At 38.7% G+C, this 14,399-nt stretch overlaps 1 protein-coding gene across 1 annotated transcript in view; it reads left to right on the top strand.

The window, feature by feature from the left end:
- Positions 1-14,399, top strand: part of si:ch211-266k8.4 — a 68,132-nt gene that overhangs the window by 1,105 nt on the left and 52,628 nt on the right. The window contains exons 3-9 of the mRNA XM_041795192.1: positions 30-137; positions 4,144-4,336; positions 4,989-5,114; positions 6,285-6,408; positions 6,596-6,665; positions 9,454-9,568; positions 9,850-9,967. Coding sequence (XP_041651126.1) covers positions 30-137; positions 4,144-4,336; positions 4,989-5,114; positions 6,285-6,408; positions 6,596-6,665; positions 9,454-9,568; positions 9,850-9,967 — 854 coding nt within the window. The remainder of the gene's footprint in view (positions 1-29; positions 138-4,143; positions 4,337-4,988; positions 5,115-6,284; positions 6,409-6,595; positions 6,666-9,453; positions 9,569-9,849; positions 9,968-14,399) is intronic.

Genomic DNA, 14,399 nt, shown 5'->3' on the forward strand with positions numbered 1-14,399 from the left:
TCTTGTGCTTTCCTTCTTTGTTTTGCCAGATTGAGCGATTTATCAAACTGGGTATTCCTCCAAGCCTTCGTGGAAGAGTGTGGAAATGTCTTCTTGCTATTGACAGTCTGAAAGAAAAAAGTGACTTCAACTACCAGGTAAAATGAAGTACAGTAACATGAATTGAAATGAAAGAATGGTGTGTGTCATCCTAACATAGGTAATTTTGTAATGAGTAAGCTGCAGATTTGAAATAAAAGATTTTGAAAAGTGCCACATAGTTATAAGGCATTAAGGGTTCATAAATTAGTGTACATTAGAGTCAATGAAGGTAAATAAAATTGAGGACATACATACCCTATGGGACATAGCCTCATGCACTGCATGCCTGTCATCCTTAATACTCTTTTTCGGTAAAATGTTCAGGCTTTATGACTGGAATTGATATTTGGCTGTGGGGACACCAAGCCCCAATTTGCCCCAGTTGTCCAAGTAGTATAACAGCAAACAAAGCTATTCTTATTGATGGTATATTTATATGAGGTTTACTCATAAATGATATTACTGATCATTTGCCTGTGTTTGTAGCCCTTGATGTTGACATTGAAAATAATGTAGAGCTAAAAAAAAAAAAAAACAAGAAAATTTGTAAGACATGTAACTGATAATGCTATTGATAGCCTTAGGAAGGAACTAATGGATCAGGGCTGGAATTATATTTTTAATGGAAAATGTACATGAATCCTAAAGAAAATATACTTCTATTATATCCAACTTGTACAACAAACATTGTCCTGTAGGTTTTAAAGTGGATAACAGTAAATATGTGGACAAGTCATGGATAACAAAGGGAATCCAAAATGCTTGTAAAAAGAAAAATACGTTGTTTAAAGAATTCCTAAAACAAAGAACAAAAGAAGCCGAAAACAGATATAAGAAATATAAAAATAAACTAACAAGTATTATAAGATACAGCAAAAAATGTATTATAGTAAATTAGTGGAAAAAACCGGTCTGACATTAAAAATACATGGAGAGTTTTAAATGAAATTATTATAAAGGATAAAGGTAAAATAAACTACCCACATTATTTTTTCTCTAGCAATGTATTGATAAAGGAGAATGAACAAATAGCAATTCTTTTTTTTTTTTCAGATTTATTTTTTGGCATTTTTGTGCCTTTGTTAGATAGGTGAGGACAGTGGATAGAATCAGTAACAGAGACGGTTGGGGGAAGAGACATGCGGTAAAGGGCCTCAGGCCAGATTTTTTACCACAATCGTGTTGATTGTATTTAGGAATAACCTCACTGCCGACTGATTGGCAGGTCTCCTTTGACTGACATATAGCTCATCAGGCAGAAGCTGCGTTTCTGTCAATGGGAAAGCTAGCTGACAGGAAGTAGCGCTTAGTGGGCGGTATGTTGATCCAAAGTTTGGTTGAGACCATGACTTCAATATGGAAACTGCCCCGGATTAGCTTCAAGAGCAGTTTGAGTTCACCTCTTGTAAGCAGATGGCTGACGTCACACAGGGTTTGTCTAAATCTTTCTACAGTCTGTAGCACAAAACTAAAAAGTAAAAACATCAACGGACTGAAATGGTTTTGATATGTCCTTGATTAAAGAAAATATTGAGTGTATTGTAGCACCTTTAATTTTTATTTGTAATCAATCTCTCATGGCTGGAAAATGTCCTAAAGGAATAAAAATAACCAAAGTCATTCCACTTAACAAATCAGGTGATAAACACATTTTCAAATTATAGACTCATTTCTCTGTTATCTCGATTTTTCAAAAGTTGTAAAAAAAAAAAAATTGTTAAAAGGCTAAATGTTTTCATTTACAAACACAACATACTATGTGAACAACAATATAGATTCAGGAAAAACAGAACCACTTCACTTGTACTAATAGATTTCATAGAAGAAATTACAAATGCTACTGAGAGAAATGAATATACAGTGGGGTTATTGATAGAAAAGCATTTGACACCAGTGACCACAAATTATTATTGTTTAAATAACAGACATATTGTGTCCAAGGACTGGCTCATGATTGCCTAACCAGCTATTTGGAGGAAAGGCACCAATTTGTCCACATTAACAACACAAACTCAAACCTTTAAGAGTAATGTTTGGAGTGCTGCAGGGTTTAGTACTTGGACCTTTGTTGTTCATACTGTATATTAATGATTGCCTGGTTTCTCAGCCACTTATTTGTATTTTATTTGCTGGTGATACAATGATCTTCTGTAGGTGAACATCTAAAACAACTTCTCGGTACTGAATTGTTTTGATGCTTATAAATGGTTACTTCACCTTGGTAAAACAAAATGCATCATTTTTGGAAACCGGGCATCAGACCTTTGCTATGAGATTAGAAAAGATTCATTTGAAATTGAAACAGTGTGTGAAAATAAATTCTTGGTGTAATCATTGACAGTAAATTAAATCAGAAATCTCATATAAACTATGTCACAGCCAAAATGTCAAGATCCATCGCAATTTTGTAGAAAGCTCAAGGTTTCCTAAACTAGAAATCTTTGTACACTCTCTATTACTCACTCATCGTCCTGCACATGAGCAACTGTGTAGAGGTTTGGGGAAAGACTTCTATAACGAATACAAACTCTGTTTTTCTGTTATAAAAGAAAACCATACAAATTATAAGTAAAAAACCCTATTGTGAACCAACTAATCCTCAATTTCTGCAACTGAATATAAAATAAATAAAATATATAATAAGTAGTGGTGTAAAGGTACGTGTATTTGTACCATTTCCGTTCGGTACGGGCCTCTCGGTACGGTACAGACGTGTACTGAACGAATGCATGTTGAACGAAGCTCATACACAGATGGAAAAACAGAGAACAACTCACTGTCACACTATCCTGGCAACCACACAACCACAGCAAACGACAGCAACAGCCCGAATATTCCCAGATAAAAGTGTTTCCTGTTAAGGAACATATTTTTTCCCTGTAAAATACAACTTTGGACAAAGATGACAACAGTAGCACTGGCATTATTCAGCAGTGTCGCTGTGTTCAAGTTGGCTGGGAAATTTTAGCATTTAAAGAATGGGTATAAATATGTCAAAATATCAATTAAAATAACCTAGTAATTCAAACATGTATTTAATATTTTTGTTAATTGAAGACCTTTTGGAAGGAGGTTGCAGCATTATTAAAAATTTAAATGTAATTTATTCAGCCTTTTTATTTTAATATAACTATAAAAAAAAACCTAAATGTGTTATTTATTCGCTTTAATTACTGTACTGAAAATGTACCCAACCGTGACTTTGAACCAAAATTTTTCCGTAACGTTACACCCCTAGTAATAAGTAATATTCATTGTTCAAAAACCAAAGTTGCAGACAAATGTCAAATCTCATTGTCTGTCAGTTAGAGGGGTAAATCTGTGGAATTCTTCTGAAAATGTAGAAACATGCAGAACTTTGGTAAGACTCACAAGACTGTGTAAGAATGATTTGGTTTTGAAATACACTATGGAAAATTTAAGTTAAAATAAATATGTTATTATGCATTTATTACCAATGAATGTTAACGACAGTGCATCAGCATTGTGCTTGCTATGCACTTGTTTTTGTGATGGTTTTGCTTTTGTAAGATAAGAGGGGTAGGTTTTAAATAAGCTTTAGCTCCAGCCTACACCCTTTCAGTGACCTTGGAAATTCAGAAATTTCACATTAATCTTGTAAATTGTTTTGTTTGTTGCAAGTGAACCTAAATAAATAAAATCAAGGTTGTTGTGCATTTTGTTCCTGATCCCCTTCGACATCATGGCATTGAAATATGGTAATTGTTTAGATGTGTCAAGATTCACTATTCTTTGTACATTGTTCATCAGCTTTTGAAGGGACTAAAGATTGCCTGTTGTAACAGTTGAACACTTCAAACTTTCCACTAAACACTAACTTCACGATGTTATGAACTTGGGCTAACTTTATCAGAGTAAGCTTAAAATTCAATAACCCTTGTGGCTGTTAGTATTAAACTTTGATTAGGTGGCAAATGAGTGAATGTGGAGTATTATAAATGTTTTCAGTGATCTGAAGACTTGAAAGACTATATGGATGCAGTCCCTTTACTAAAGTAAATAACAGTAATACCCACTGATATGTTGGGTTTGCTTCAACAGAAGTGCTTGTCAGAGGTACGAGGGCCCCTTGTGGACTTGGGAATCAGTGAATATGGTATCCTGTCGGCAATAGCAACGTTGAGCGAGACTCAAAATGATCCCGGTTGGAACCATCAGCAGTCTTCCAGCTGCCATGAGACCAGTTACTCCGTAGATGACATCACTGTCTTCAGACAGATCGCCCTGGACCTACGTGAGCTAAAATGGGGGAAGAAATATTTCAGCTTTGTGTGCATATCCTAATATTCTGACATGTTTTAGGAATAGATTTCAGACAGACAGGTCAGTCCTCAACATAGGGCTGCTCAATCATGGAAAAAACATGATCATAGTTGTTTGACTGATATTGAGATCACAATTATTGAACATTATTATAATTTGGTTCTAAAACATTTGCATCCTTGCATGTATTTCAAATGATGTTAGCTTGAATATATTTATCACTCCTGATTTAAGCGTGTATAAGTAATGTACAGGTGCGCACGGCATTAACATTGCATCTGGCACAATAATCTTAATTATTTTTTTTCCATGATTGTGGGAAGCTATCAGAATTAGACCTCAACTAACCAGCACTACCTCAACATGTTTTCAAATAAGTTGAATACAAAATTTCTTAAATGTAATACTTTGCCCTTTTTTTGTAACTCATCTCACAGTGTATCTCTTAAGATTTTTGTGGTTGAATAGTGATTACAGCACAGCTTAGTCTACGGAGATAAATTAAAGATGTAAATATACCATGTCATCTCCAAATTCAAACTAACTTCAGGTCTATTTTGGGGGAAATGTAAAAATGAAAAATATTAATTATAATATATTAATAATAATCTATTTTTCCATAGAGCGTTCCTTCCCAACCCACCGCTCTTTGATGGGTGAGAGCCCAGAAGCCATCGAGGGTCAAGCTAAACTCTTCAGAATACTTATTGCCTACTCTAAGTACAATCCACATGTGGGATACAGTCAAGGTAAGGTTAAGTGTTCCCCAAACATGCGTGTCTTTACATTATCACCAGGTTGTTTGGACTCTTGTAGATGCCAGTGGGTAGAGGCTGTATTTGAGAAGCATTTGAGAGCTGTGTTGTCCCTCACACATCCTTAACATGAAACATTATTCTTATAAACATGTATGCAGTACATAATGTGCACACTAGGCGGAAGCAGAGGAGTATAATTCAAAAGTGATTGAAAATTGCTCATATCATTGTGAGGCATAGTTAGAAAGGTGAATTAATTACAAAATACAACATAACCAGGGGAAAATGGGTTAAAAGAAAAAAAAATCCCTACACAAATGGCACCATTTCTACATAACCTATGACTGTTGTTAAGTTGTTGATAGAGCTCTGGGTGATCTGCAGAATCTGTGGTTTTTCTCCACTTTGTGCAATATTATGCTAGAAATAAAAAATTTGGTCTGTAATGTTTACTGCAAAGCAACTTCTAGTTGACTTTTTCTTTTTAAATGAGATGTTTACTTTTCTTACAGTGTGTCTCAATATGGCCCCCTTATGGCTTCCAAATTCAGTACACCCCTTGGAACTTTAGCTTGAACTGCATATTACTTCCATCTGAAGTAGCATATAGTGCTTTGAAGAGCACTCTAGGGTGTATTGCACTATCTGGGCAAACTGTTTGACGTAAGAATAGACTGAGGGTATATAAGAAATGAAATCATTGTAAACAAGGGGTAGTGCATAAACCACCATTTATTGAGTTGCATTGGAAAAACTGGAAAAGAATGCTACCTTACCAATCTATGTTGGTAACCTATTTTCATTTGATTAAACAATACAAATAAATCAAGACAATGAAACTTCAAACACAATTCTTTCATTCTGTATCAGTGTGGTCCCTTATAGCTTCCAAATTGTAGTGACACTCTTTGGCACTTTAGGATGTTTTGCACTATATGCTTCCTCCACTAGAAGTGTATTAGGTTTTGGTGAAAAAAAGCAGAATTTTTTTTTAAAGAATGATGTTTATAGGGTACTTTTCAAAGCATGTTTTTGTTGAACTTGGATAAGCTTGTTCATTTTTCCAGTCTTTAAAAAAAATCTTTATTTTTATGTATCTCATATGTTTCTCCCTCTCTCTTTTGGGGGCGCATTACTTATGTTTCTATGTGTGTCATGCAGGAATGTCCTACTTAGCAGCAGTGCTGCTAATGCAGTTGGAGGAGGAGGAGGCATTTTGGGCTCTGACAGCCTTACTGGAAAAACCTAAATATCTGGGCGAACTGTTTGACTTTAACCAGACCAGGTAAGAATGGAATGAGGGTATAAAATCATAATTGTAAATGAATAATCTTTTTGCCTAGGAAGGTTCCTAACGGAGTGGAATGACTGTTTTTTTTTTTTTGTTTTGTTTTGTTTTTTTTTTTTTTGTGATCAGTTGCACAGCACAGCTATACTGAACAAGAAAATGTTGTCATTTTTGGTCTTGCCAGGGTCCAGCATCAAGTAAAGATGTTTGATCAGTTCCTAAAACACAGGAAGCCAAAGTTCTCCCAGCACATGGTGAGTCATTTCCAGTTTGGGGCAGGTTATTTTTCACTAAGGCTTGTGCTTCAGGAAGAGAAGTGATGATATGCTTTGATATACTGTTAAATGTCAACCTAATATGCAGGTATTAACTTTAACCTGCCACCTAATAGCTTGTGGACATTACAAAAAAGAAAAGAAAGAAAGATAGCATCATGTTTTCTGTTTTACAAGGATGCACACTTTAAATCATTGGGGGTTTTTTTCTTAAGGCCAGATACAACCACTATGAGTATTTTATTTATGAACATTTTTTCTGAGCATGTTCATCTGTAAACCTTAGAAGATCAGTAGTATTTCAGAAAAAAATGTGAAGGAGTTCAAATGCAATGTAGAAAACATGGTTGAGCTTAAGTGATCTTTTTTTATTTTTTTTTAAGAGCCAGAAAAGCTTGGAAAATTGCAGTTTTGAAGGATTTGAAGTGGCCTATTCTTTTAAGATGTTGAATATTGAACTTACACTGATGATTGAAACAGAATATGTGGGCAGTGTTTTGGAAGTTCACATTTAAAATTATATAACTGGTAGTTCAGTTTACACAGCTTAAAACGACCTAGTTCATGTTCATATTTCATCATTTAAAAACAACAAACTGAGTCTCCTTTGCTGCTGGCTGCAGAACAGCCTCACCCCGTCTGTTCAGGTGGTGGGTGTCTACAGAATTTAGACACTTTCTTCTCTTACCAGTCTCCAGCTCTGAGTGGGTTATCATAAGTGGCCAGCGGTGATGTTATTTTTATTTTATTTAGCCAGGTTAGTCCCACTGAGATCAGAGATCTCTTTTTCAAGGGAAACCTGACCAAGAATGGCAGCAATACACAGTTTCAACAACACATACACTCAAACTCACAGCAATACACAGTAAATATAAACAACAGTGATAAAGAATAATCATCAGTTCAAACAGTGACATTCAGAAAGTTTGAATTCGAGAGTTTTCACTAAAGATTTAAAAACATTCTGAGTCAGCAAGTTTTGCAGTTTAAAATCGAATATTTCACGCGGGGGCAGAAAACCTAAAAGCTTTCTTTCCCAGCTCAGTTCGGACTTTGGGAACAACAAACTGCACAAAATCAAACAGACACAAGTTGTGCAATCTATCCTTCAAGATCAAAGAGAGAAAAGCTAGTTTGGAACTTTGCCTAGAATTGCTTTATAAATGAAGACGTACCAATGTCAGAGACGAGGTGTACTCAACAAAGTCCAGTTGATATAGAATATGAAGTACAATGATGAGTAAGAAATCCATTGTTAGTGATAAATCTCAGAGCTCCATGATACACACTGTCCAACATATGACGACTCTGAGCAGAGGCATTCATGTACAGTACATCAGCATAGTCAAGAACAGGTAAAAAAGTAGACTCAAACAGTCTCTTTTTGACATAAAAAGAGAAACAGGACTTGTTTCTGTAAAAGAAACATACTGGATGTGCTCTGTAAAAGACAAGTTTCCATCTAGTAAGAACACTAGATATTTAAAAGAGGATACAAGCTCAATTTCTTGATCGTCTTTGGTAACAATTTTCTCAGAGATCTTTTAGCTGATCTTGAGGATGTAAAGAACACAACATTAGTTTAATCCACATTTAGAACAAGTTGCAGATAGATCAAAAGCATGCTGAAGATTTACAAAAGCTTGTGCAGGCGTAGATGCACAGCGATATATAACCATATCATCAGCATAAAAGTGAAAATAAATGTTTGGAACATTCTGCCCAAGACGATTAATATATATGGTAAATCAGAGTGGTCCTAAACTGAAATCTCCTCTGAATTGCCATAGAGATGTTAAATTCAGCTCTTTAGTGCATAAAAGGACACAAGAATGATGATTAAAATAGACCTCTCTATTTGATTTATTAGAAATTGTATTGTATAATCATTGTTTGCTCAGAGGAAGTTGACCGCAGCTGCAACATTGGTGTCTTAATGTTTGCTATCCCTGCGCCCCCTCCTCTAGACGCTGTCGGTTAAATGGATACAGGTCAGTCAAAGTGTCTCAGCAGTACCTCCTTGTTTGGGTCCCGTAGAAGAGGAGGTAATTTTTGCATAGAGGTGTAGCCATGGACTCATTTTCAGTCTGCCACAAGACTGTCACAACTGGCTGTGTATCTGGCTTTGAGACACTTCCTGCCATTCCTCAGGAGGAAGCATGTCCTTGTGCATTCAGACAATATCACTCAAGTCTTCCACATCAATCGCCAAAGTGGCACCTGGTTGGCACATTTACTGTGGGTGACCCAGGACCTCCTGGCTTTGGCAGCCCCACGCCTAGCCAGCCTGAGAGCGATACATCTACTAGGGGAGCAAAACCAGGTAACATATTTACTGTCAAGGGGCAAACCTACCCCAAGCAGTGGTGTCTTCACCGAAAGATCCAGAGAAATGGGAGGAACCAAAGCTACATTTCAAGTGTTTTTGAAAAGGGTCTGAATACTTGTGTCAATGTGATATTTCAGTTTTTTATTTTCAGTAATTCTGTATTTCTAAAATTCTGTTTTCACTTTGTCACTATGAGGTACTAAATGTAGATGAATGAGAATCAAAATGATTTTATTTACACCGTAGCATCAGGCTGAAATGTAACAAAATTGAAAAAGTGAGGAGGGTCTGAATACTTACTGAATGCACTATACATTTCAACACGAGCTGACTTGCATTATCTTTGATAGACCTTTCAATATGCTAGAGTTGTAAAAGTCAGTGAATACATTTAGCTGCATAATATTTACCATTCATGTTTTCCCAACCCTCTGGCAGGAATCAGTGGGAGTCTTATCAGTTCACTTTTTGATGCCATGGTTCCTCACTCTGTTCACGTCCCTGCCCTGCTGGGACTCTGTCTTGGCTGTTTGGGATCTTATCATTCTGGATGGTATGTACTGACACAACTGGGCAAATATGTTCAAGAGAGCATATTCCAAATAATGACAGAAATGTAGATGCATGTTTTGCCCGCACTGTAATGTGCGAGATAATGCTTTAACCCTTACTGTGCATAGTTTCCTTGCCTCAAGTAAAAGAATAGCAGGCTAAGCTACCCCACTTTATGTCCTATGTTTTTTTTCTATCTTCTTATTTTGCATCCACTGATGTTTTTAAGAGTCTAAACCTGCTGGAAGTAAAAATCGTCTGAAATCCTCTGTCTCTCCTCAGGCCTGTCGGCTGTATTTCGCACTGCTCTGACCATTATTGAGTTGTTGGAGCCTAAACTGATGGACCTGAATGATGAGGGAGTATTGCTACCGCTGCTGTTGAGAGTACCTGTTGATGTGTAAGTAATATTAGACAAAACACCAGATGTTTTAATCAGTGCAGACCTTTAGGGTTGATTCAACCAATGTAAATAAAGTACACGCCTGTCTTATTGCATAATCCTTAGTTTTCCATAGCATTTTTCTTCTCATTGTGACTTATGATTCCTTGCTTGGTACCCATATATTTTATCCTGAGAACAAGGCTTCTCTTGACAAGTTAACTGTCAGGCTTAATTTGGGTATGAGTCAATGATTGTCCTACATTAAAACAAACAAAAAGAGAAAAAATTTACATAGAAAATAGCCTTTTTCACTTAGACTGAACTTCAATAGTCAAACTTTAAGGTCTTAATGTTGATCACATAAATTGTTAAAGACAACATGAGTTGAAAAAGTCTGAAAAGAGCCACTTTTAATCATTAGTAATTTAACATGCTGGAGAAGATATTCTGTTCAATTTTACTTTTCTCCAGATGTCTAAAGAATGTTTCAATGAACTGCTGACAAGCAATTCAAAGGAAAGAAACTGGAGCTCACAAGCCACTTATTGCACTTTTGATAAGGTGGACTTAAGTTTCGACACATACTGTGTCTTCATCAAACAACTTGAGAAAGTAAAATCCCTCCTCCTTACAGAGCATCACCTGATTGGTCAGTTGGAGTGGAGAGTCAGCGTGCAGTAAACCAATATACTGACAGCACACAAATGCACTCCTCTAATACAGCCCCGAAAGTATGAAATCATCAACAGCAAATATACAAAATATACAAAACAACAAATTGTTAAAAAGGCTTGTAGGTTCAATCCACACATAATGTAGACTGGGCTACTACAAAAAACAATACAGGCTTAATTCTTAATTTAGTCCAAATGGCTCCACTGTGTTCGGGGTGTTTATCCAAAAAGCCTCTTTCCTGAGGAGTTTTTTAACCATGTCACCACCCCTTCGAGGCATGAGAGATTTTTGCAATGCCCCAGAATCTGAGTGATGCAGAAGAACTGTGATTTTCTTGTGCATAGTGTCTTGCTATTGCATAGTCCATGCCGTGATTAAGGATGGCTGCTATGTGTTCTACAATGTGTGCTTTGAGGGGACGTTTGGTTTGGCCTATATAAACGACCCCACAGTTACATTTGAGGATGTGCATGACATGGGAATGAATTTGTACTGAATTTTTAGTGTGTCTGTGATCTTTGATTCAAGTGGTTGCATGTCAGCATCTGTCTTTGCTTTCTCAGTGTTTTTTTTGAGCAGTATCAGGTCAAGGGAACATTTAGTTAAGACCTGCTCCCTATCTATGTTTGATGTATTCAGGAGGAAGACTTGGCATGCAAATTTTACAAACACAAAATATAATAGTACTCAGCTAAGCACTCATGCATGAAAGCAGATTTTAATTATTCTCTCAGAGTTGGTGACAAGAATCCAGTCCAGTAGAGATGTTGAAAAACAAGCATCCAGTGAAATAGATGTGATGAACGATTGTCTACCCTGGTTGGTTCATTTATTTACTGCAGACCCAGTCAAGACAGTTGCTAATACAGCTTTCTTTCTGTATATACACATAATACAAGTTATGTTTGAGTTCACTTCCACCCTTTCTGACTAAGCCACTGTTGCTTTCATACTTTTGCTAATGGCAGCTTAGGGTTGAAAATACAACTATAGGTCTGTTGTATATTTTTATCAACATCAGTACTTTACAGTACTAAAAAAATATTCAGATTTGGGTGTTCTAAGGCACTGTTTCCCAACCGTTTTCCTTGGAACCCCCCATGCCTAAGAAAAGTGGAGCCCCCCTGTATAAAAGGCCCATAATTGCTGTCAAACCGCTCTACTAGACTCCCCCCTCAAGTTGGTACATTCCAGCCACAGGATATCTGCACCTAGACTGTTCCCCCCACATTCTGTTACAGTTGGTACGGTCCGACTCCGGTAAGTCTGCAGCAGCAAGAGCAGAGCGAGAGAGGGGCCGAGAGACTGCAAAGTTGTTAAACTGTTCTAGTCCTAGACCGGGTGCTTTATTGTGTGCATTTCTTCATTGTGTGCATCCATTGAAATAAACCACACACACATATACCTATGTTGTACCGTTGTACACCCTGTGAGAGACTTTAATAAATCATCTAACTGGGATACCTGGCTCAATTGTGATTTGACCAGTCACAACAGTGGTGGGAGGTGATTTCCGGAACCTGAGTTTGAAAGAAGCCATAGTCAGCAGTTCTTTCTTTTATGGTCCTTCGAGCCGGATCCATCTCACTGCTGTAAGGATGTCCAGGTCACCAGAAGAGCAGCGCAGTGTACGTGTCAGGAGGAAGTCATTCCTCCCCGCACACCTAAAGGATTATGACCTTTCTGGCTTTCATAAGACAAGGGATGGTTTACTTGAGCCAACAAATCCTGTTCAGCAGAATGAAGAGGAAGAGAAGGGTGCATATGGTGATGCACGTTCAGCATCTCCCATCAGTCAGGAGGACCTTTCCTCTCCACAGTGGATAGTAAGGGAGCAGTGGCCTTCGAAGCAGGAGTCTCCGAGGACAAAGGATCCTGAGACTGAAGCACTGCTTTGAGTTGGAGGTATTAAAGATGCAGAATGCCAGGCTTCGCTATGAGAGGGAGCATAGTCAGCACAAGCTGGAGCAGCTTTCACGTCAGAGCTCCTTTGATGCTCTCCATCTCCACAAACAAGTAGAACACCTGGGAGAGCTGATTCAGCAGCTACAGACGAAGAGTCCAGCTGACCCACCCACCCCAACCAGACTTCCTCAAACGGAGCCATTGTCATCGAGAATAGATCGCCATTCCACAGACCTTGGACTAAGATCCTCTTCTCATCAAGAAAGGAGTTATAAAAGTAAAAGGAGGGATCCAATCAGCAGAGAATCATCTGAGCCATCTTACACAAGCTCGTCTGAGAGTGAGGATTATAAGGAGCAGCATTACAGGCCAGCATCACGCAGAGCTCAAAAGTCACATGAAAGAGATGATTCAACCAGGAGGTATGGCAGATCCCACCAGCATCGTCACTCCCGTCACCGAACGCCGAGCCCAGTAGGGGGACAGGAGCGGTACTACAGGGGGCCGATACCTACCATTCCTGACATGAACCATCCAAATCCCAGAGAGTTCAACCGTCTTAGTATTGCTCTAGAAAACCTCCTTCCTCCAGATGCCTCAGAGAGATTTAAGTACCAGATACCTGTGGATCACCTCAAGACCGAAGAGGCGCTGTTAATCGCTGACTCCTACTGTAGCTCTAACACCCCATTCAGTGACACCATAGCAGCCCTCAAATTAGAGTTCGGACAGCCCCATTTGCTAGCCTTACAGCGCATAGCCGAACTTATGGACGGGCCTAACATCGCAAGTGGTGATACACGAGCCTTTAGAATGTTTGCTCTTCGTGTGCGTTCCCTTGTGAGTATGTTGGAGCAACTGGAGGGAAAAGGCGAAGCAGAGCTAGAATGTGGCTCCCACGTTACCCGTCTGTTGGGCAAGCTTCCCCATGATCTGCGTTCCAACTTCCGCCGTCATATCCATCCCCTCAGAGTGCCTGTACCAACTCTCCTTAACTTGTCTGATTGGCTTGAATATGAGCTCCAGGTGCAAGAAGATAACACCAGGTTCAGTAGCCGCACCAAGAGAGAGAAGGAAACCAGGTTCAAAGTGCAACAGAAAACTCCCAGACCTGCAGCAGGGCCTTCAGCAGTTCTTATGAACACAGCAGCCACTTCTCAGAGGGCAGCAGTCCCACCATCAACCTCAGCTGAGATCAGTAAGAAATACTGCCCCTACTGTGATAATGACAAGCATTCACTTAACAACTGTGCCAACTTTAAGACGCTCAGTTCCGGCCAGAAGCAGGCCTGGATTCAGGATAATCACCGTTGCTGGCGCTGTGGAAGAGGTCATCGGGCCGCAGAATGTAATCTCAAGATGCGCTGCAAGAACTGCAAGAGCAGACACCTCCTTGCACTACATGATATCAATGGTGGGGCTAAGGATGGAAAAGAGCAGACAGGGGTCAGAATGGAGAGCCAGAATGAGCCCCTCAGCAGCACCTCAGAGGAGATCTTATACATTGATCGACCATTAGAGGGTCACAAAGTCCTTCTGAAGATCAGCAAAGTGGTGTTGAGGAATGGCAATAGAACTCTGGATGCTTACGCAATCCTGGACGATGGATCTGAACGTACTATCCTTCTTCAGTCAGCAGCCCAACAGCTAGGCCTTAAAGGGGAACCTGAAGACCTCCCTCTGAGGACTGTCAGACAAGAGCTGCAGATTCTACATGGTGCTATGGTGCCGTTCACTGTTTCTCCTGCAGCTGAACCTCAATGTATGTTCTCTGTCAACAGAGCATTCACAGCAAAACGCCTGGGGTTAGCTGAGCACACACATCCAGTGGAGGCTCTGCAAAGGAAGTACAGACATCTGAGAGATC

Source organism: Cheilinus undulatus, linkage group 9, assembly GCF_018320785.1.
Source record: "Cheilinus undulatus linkage group 9, ASM1832078v1, whole genome shotgun sequence".
NCBI classification, from domain to species: Eukaryota; Metazoa; Chordata; class Actinopteri; order Labriformes; family Labridae; genus Cheilinus; species Cheilinus undulatus.